General features: G+C 36.3%; 1 protein-coding gene across 1 annotated transcript; it reads left to right on the top strand.

The window, feature by feature from the left end:
• The first annotated feature begins 4,131 nt into the window (after positions 1-4,131).
• Positions 4,132-5,837, top strand: LOC108364753 (uncharacterized). Its single transcript, XM_017618566.1, has 3 exons — positions 4,132-4,137; positions 5,095-5,251; positions 5,339-5,837. Exon 3 carries the CDS (start codon positions 5,343-5,345, stop codon positions 5,766-5,768), a length of 426 nt encoding a protein of 141 aa, XP_017474055.1. The 5' UTR covers positions 4,132-4,137; positions 5,095-5,251; positions 5,339-5,342; the 3' UTR covers positions 5,769-5,837.
• The last annotated feature ends 271 nt before the right edge of the window (positions 5,838-6,108 follow it).

The raw sequence follows: 6,108 nt of genomic DNA, 5'->3' as shown, positions 1-6,108 counted from the left end.
ACTTTGAAGTGCCATCTTATTGAAACTTAAGAAAGTTCAATTACTTGGCAGTTGAGAAGTGCATGTGCAAAAATTTCCTAAGTTGCATAAAGGAAATTTTTGCACATGCAGCAGTACATAGCATGTATTTAGGCGCCTGGTGTTAGCAGACGCGCCTAAACATACCGGCCCCCCTAGACGACTTGGTCGTCTAGTGGATATAACAAAAGCCGCAAATATCCGGCTCGAAGGACCATGAATAACTCAGTGAGAGGGGAGACCAGTATGTTTGCATGTATGTATGTATATAAAAAAATATTTATTGGACCAAAAAGTAGTGGGTAGGCACTGTGGCCAATGGTAATCAACTATTACCACCTCCGCATGGTTGTAAGCCATGCAGAGTCCGCAGAAGACTCCGGAAGCAGTGTCCGGAGGATGCATCAGACTAGGCCGAGCATACTTTGAAGTGCCATCTTATTGAAACTTAAGAAAGTTCAATTACTTGGCAGTTGAGAAGTGCATTGTGCAAAAATTTCCTAAGTTGCATAATGGAAATTTTTGCACATGCAGCAGTACATAGCATGTATTTAGGCGCCTGGTGTTAGCAGACGCGCCTAAACAGTATGTAAATAAAGAAGGCGAATCAAAAGTACATCGTAAATGATTTGCAACATCAAATGGAACTGCGTAAAAATAAATCTATAGAGTCAAAAACGCCAACACATCCCTTTTTAATTGCAGTGGGCTCTGATCTCATGAGTTTAACTGATTTTTATGTGGGCTTTGGTTATCAAAAATTTAAATTTATCTCGTTTATAATATCTTTGGATATTTGCGTTAAAATTTATCAAATATTTTCTTTAAAATACCCGCATGAGTCTTATCACGTGTAGAGTTTTCTCCAACATTACTTTTACGATATTTCTAGTCCTTATGACGTAAAGAAGCCATGTGTACCTAATTTCATTAGCAATTTAAGCAATTCTATTTAAGATAACATTATCTTCAGATATTAAAAAAATTATCAAATGTTGTGCTTTAAGTACTATAAATGGCATGTGTAAATAAATTCATTGGTAATTAGAGCAATGTCATTTAAATAAAAAAACATTATTTTCAGAATTTTTTTTTTTAAAATAAAATGTTGTGCTTTAATATACATATGTATATCAAAAGAAAGGTGAATCGATTACCTTTCTTTTGATTATAATACCTGTCCACGTTCGGAGACCACCGTCGGCACACTACCGCCCGGGCCCCCCCTCATCCCACCGCGGCCGACAGCAGTCCAGGTCGCGCACCACCGCCGCCCAACCGGGCTTGGCAACGTTGTTGAGAGGTTGCAGCAGCTACAGCGCCTACTAGGCTAAGTATACGCCTAGGGGGGCTGGGATGGCTAAATGGGTCCTTTCGCGATGGCAAGGCTGCCACTTCCGCTCGCGAAGCTACCGCCCACAAATGTCACCATCAGCACACACACTCCACATGTAATACACACACCCACACACATACACACACACACATGTATACAGATAAACAATCGTCAAGATTTTACTTCCGTGCGGACGTGTCCGGGCAGCCCCCGATTTGATCAATAAAACTCCATACACAATTTATAAATTAAAAATTAAAATTCTGTGTGTTCTTTTCTGTATAAAGTGGAAATAGTGATACGAAGTGGTAAGCTACAGGAAACATTCAAAAGACCATTGTCCTTAAATGTTCAATACCGTTAAATCGCTTTACTTTTTTATAAGAATTTTGCACAGTGAATTTTTGTAAACCACTATACATATTTTTTAACTATTAATTTATATCAAAAGATTGTAATACCGTTAAAATCGCTTTACCTTTTTATTAAAATTCTGCAACTTTTGAAAACATCTATATGCAAAGGAATAATACTAATTAGGGCTGTGCGATTAATTGATTACTCAAAATTTTAATTAATCATAAAGTAAATAACTCAATTATTCGATTAATTGGAAATTATGATTACTCGAAAGTTCAGTTACTCGAGTAATCAAGATTTCTGATTAACCAAAAACCAAAATATTTGAGTAAAATGCTTTATGATTAATCAACATTTCGAGTAAAATGAGTAATCAACATTTCAACTCTTTACATATGTATAAAGTAGTTAAAGTTCCTTGATACTTTGAAAACAACGTTTCTGTTTTCAAAAATTAAAACAAAAAATTTTTTTCATGTACAGAATGTAAAAAAGAAAATAAGCATTTTCCAAAGCAAACTCTATTAACGAGCAAAAATATTTTTTTTGAGTAATCATATTTCAAGTAACTTGATTAATCATCGTTTTGAGTAATCGAAATCTTGATTACTCGAGTAATTGATTAACCGAATAATTGATTAACCAACTTGCTCGAGTAATCGAATAATCGCACAGCCCTAATACTAATAATAAGAAATTAAGCAACCACATATGTATGTATGTACGTATGTAAAAACATATATTAATTATAATTTTTATTCATATGATTATGTATATTAAGCAGGGACCGCAACAATTATGCTTTTTTTTTCTAAAAAGTAAAAAAATAATCGTAATTTTTTTCACCGATATTTTTTCGGTCAAAAATAAAAGTCAGAAATTGAATTTAGAGGAAAGCTTGAAGGAGTGGGGCGATCGAATAGAGACTGAAATCGAATACCTTTGACAATTTAAGATAGAATTCGTTGTCATAAAGTTCTCTCATCAAAAATTGTATGCAAAATATGTATGTATGTATAAATTCAAAACAAAAGCGTTTTCCTTTAAAAGGAAACCAGTGTGTTCGAATATTAAATATGGTGAGTGCGAACGAGAGATCGAAAACTATTCATGGTCCTTCGAAGTTGTCTAAACTTTTAAATAAAAAACCGTAACGGCGTTCAATCAAAATACTTATCAGCGTGGATACCCGCAAATAACAATCAGCCACAACAACAACAAACACAACAATCTGGAAATAATTGCAGGTGGAGAATTATGAGCGAATGAACAATTACAACAATGCTCGAAATGGCGCAGATGGTCAGGCCAGGTAGAAATAGCTGAAAGATATGATCAAGCAGCCACACAATACCGACCACAGCGTCAACTCCCTGTACAACAAAAAAAACCCCCAGTCTCAACAGCAACCGCGAGGAAATAAACAGATAAGAGGTCCACAGCCACCAAAATCAACTGTGGACTCACTTCCTAAGCACGAACAAATATATTCTGGTACTATAAATGCGTCTGTTCCAATAAGATCAACAGCGAGTCATAACTTGGAATATTCCAGTTACATCACAATTTTGGAAGAGTTCTGAAAAATGGCCGTAAAAGAGAGCAGCATCTTTGAGAGACAGTGTTTCAACACGTAATGTTTGGTGCGTTACATATTCGAATTGCGCAACACCAAAGATTTGAAAATGGCGATAGCCATTATGCGGGCTTCGTCGATACCAAAATTGCCTTTGGAGAGGATTTTAAAATACCTAAAGTGATATTAGACTACCTTGACTCGATTGCGACGAATACTACCCCTACCAGTGATAGGGTGTGCATTAATCAACCGCGAGACGCAATATCACGTGGACCGATGGCAGAAAATGGAGACCTAGGCTCTGCCACATCGGGTACGTTCGGATACATAAATAATGAAAACCACAACCTATACGAATGCCGCCCCTCACCGTACATCTCAAGACGATTAATTGAAAAAACAACTGAACCAATACAAGGCGTGAGTTCGGAGATTGGAACCCGTTCCCACCAGGTTGGCTACTTGAACCAGTGTTAGTAAAACGTAACCTGCTTAGGTATAATAGACCCATGCAACTTCGCAATGATGCGTTGGCGAAACTGCGCACTTTAGATTTTGTGCAGTGAAACTCAATGCTTGCTCGCAATTAAAACAAATACTGTAGTGTCGCTGCTGGCTATCGTTACTGCAATGACACTAAAAAGGGAAAAGTAACAGGGCAGTACAGCGAGTGCAGTAAAATTTAAAGAATCCAAAGTTAATAATAATAGAAAAAACAGGGTTGGGCATTTTTGCACTACCACTGAATTGCATTACCACTGTCTGTTCAGTGATAGTTCAAATACGGAATTCATTATCATTGAAAATTTATTAATAGTGAAAAAAAACTTTCACATCACTGAAGGTTTAGTGATAGTGATAAACAAATTGCATTATCACAAAAACTTAAGAGATAATCAATAAGACTTTAGTGATAGTGAGGAAAAACTCAACCAATTTATATGTGCAAGTGGAAAAGATAATTCAAAGCTACGTTATTTGTACCTACCTTTAAAATAATAAAAACTCCAAAAAGGCAAACAAGTGTAACGCTGTTACACTTAGTATCACTACATGTCGTTGTTTCTACATAATTAGAAAGGATAGAAGCAATCAAGATTCATAAAAAAGAGATTTCGCTTTGCGCAGGTCCGTTACTTTTTGCTTTACAATATTGCGATCAGCTGTTCGAGTGATGACGTCACTTTATCAAAGTTTCTTGAAAATTACAACGCGAGTGTTTTGATTGTTTCGTGTTTTATGGATTTATTGCGAATATTTAATAGTGTGTTTATTATTTCTTGTGTATGGACAATAAAAATGAAGTGCGCGGTACTAAATTGCCACACTGACTACAAAGTTAAGGCATCAGAGTGCAGCCTATTTTCTTTCCCAGTCGACCCCATACTGAGGAAAATGTGGATGCAATTTTGCCGGCAAAACAAGGACTAAAATTTTAGCACATCCTACATATGTATGGAGCATTTTGTTAGAGAGGACTTCGAAAATATCGTCCAGTTTGAAATGGGTGAGTATTTTGAATTTAAGTGGAAATTGTGTCTGTAATTATGAAAGTCCTATTTCATCAATATTTAGGTTTCGCAAAGAAACGGATTCTTAAACGTGACACCGTACCATCAATTTATAAGCCATCCGATGCTAATCCAGAGCGTTCGCAGCGAGTTCAGCGCCGCCGAAACAAAGACATTGTCGATGAGCTCCTGCGACAGAGTGAAGAGTGAAAGTGTGAGTGAGGTGAAATTTGCTGCAAGTTGAAACTGACATACTTTCTACAACATATTAACATAAATTTAAATTTCAGCTGAGCTTATACCTAATGAAGAGTTAGAACAACATGGTGACGATGACCAAGAAACAACCAGAGACAAGGAAAATTGTGGTTTTGAAGCCAACAGATTTTCCGATGTGTCATTAAAGAACTGCACGCCTGCAACTGATTCCGGGTTGCAGACGCAAATGTAAGTTTAGTACACTTATGTATGTTATCATTTACTTCACTTTTTAAATTTGACTTGCTGTTAAACATTTTATATGTATGTATTTAGAGAAATGTTACAAGCAGAAAACTTGGCTCTACAAAAAGAAAACCGCAAGCTGAAAAGTGAAATCACTGCCCTTAAACGCGAATACTTCTGGAAGGAAAAGAAGCATGCCTACAATGTCGATTTGCAGCAAAATCGTGCGCTAAAAGCCGCATTTGCTTGCAAAAACATGGAGGACAAGTTAGCTGAAATATTTACAAGGGGTCAAATTGAGAAGTTAAAAAATGGTAGTCATAAGAAAGTTGCAAATTGGAGCGAGAAGGACTGGAAACAGCCAGTATTTTATAACTATGACTGCAGAATGGCACCTGATATATTAAACACTATGCTGCAATCTACAAAAAAATGCGGTTACAATGTTGTCGCCACTGTCTGTGACTTCGGAGGCACTAATAGATCCCTTTTAAGTGACCTAGGTGTCAATGAAAATTAGCCATGCTAGGCACACTCATACCTTGTTTTACTTATAAATATTAACATATGTTATTTTTGCAGGTTTATGTTTGAGGGGGGGACACATTTTTGTTTTAGCTGACGTCCCTCACATGATAAAATTGCTAAGAAAACATTTTATTGACCAAGGCTTTTACATAGACGGTAAAAGTGTTGACAAGAGCATAATTTTAGAACTGTTGACATGTACGTCTAAGGACCTCACCATAACGCATAAGATTTCCGCTAGCCATCTGCAAGTGACTGTTCCTCAAAGGCAAAAACTAAAACTGATTAAAAAATTCATAAAATTGATGTTTTAAATTTTCAATTAATATATA

This window comes from Rhagoletis zephyria, unplaced genomic scaffold (genome assembly GCF_001687245.7).
Source record: "Rhagoletis zephyria isolate East Lansing unplaced genomic scaffold, Rhagoletis_zephyria_1.1 Rzeph_scaffold_01663, whole genome shotgun sequence".
Taxonomy (NCBI): Eukaryota; Metazoa; Arthropoda; class Insecta; order Diptera; family Tephritidae; genus Rhagoletis; species Rhagoletis zephyria.
Note: the sequence above shows the minus strand (reverse complement) of the source record. Positions and strands in the feature narration are given on the sequence as shown.

Bases quoted from the DNA above. Each gene is read 5' to 3' on its own strand.
- LOC108364753 (XM_017618566.1), top strand. From the start codon at position 5,343: ATGTTACAAGCAGAAAACTTGGCTCTACAAAAAGAAAACCGCAAGCTG.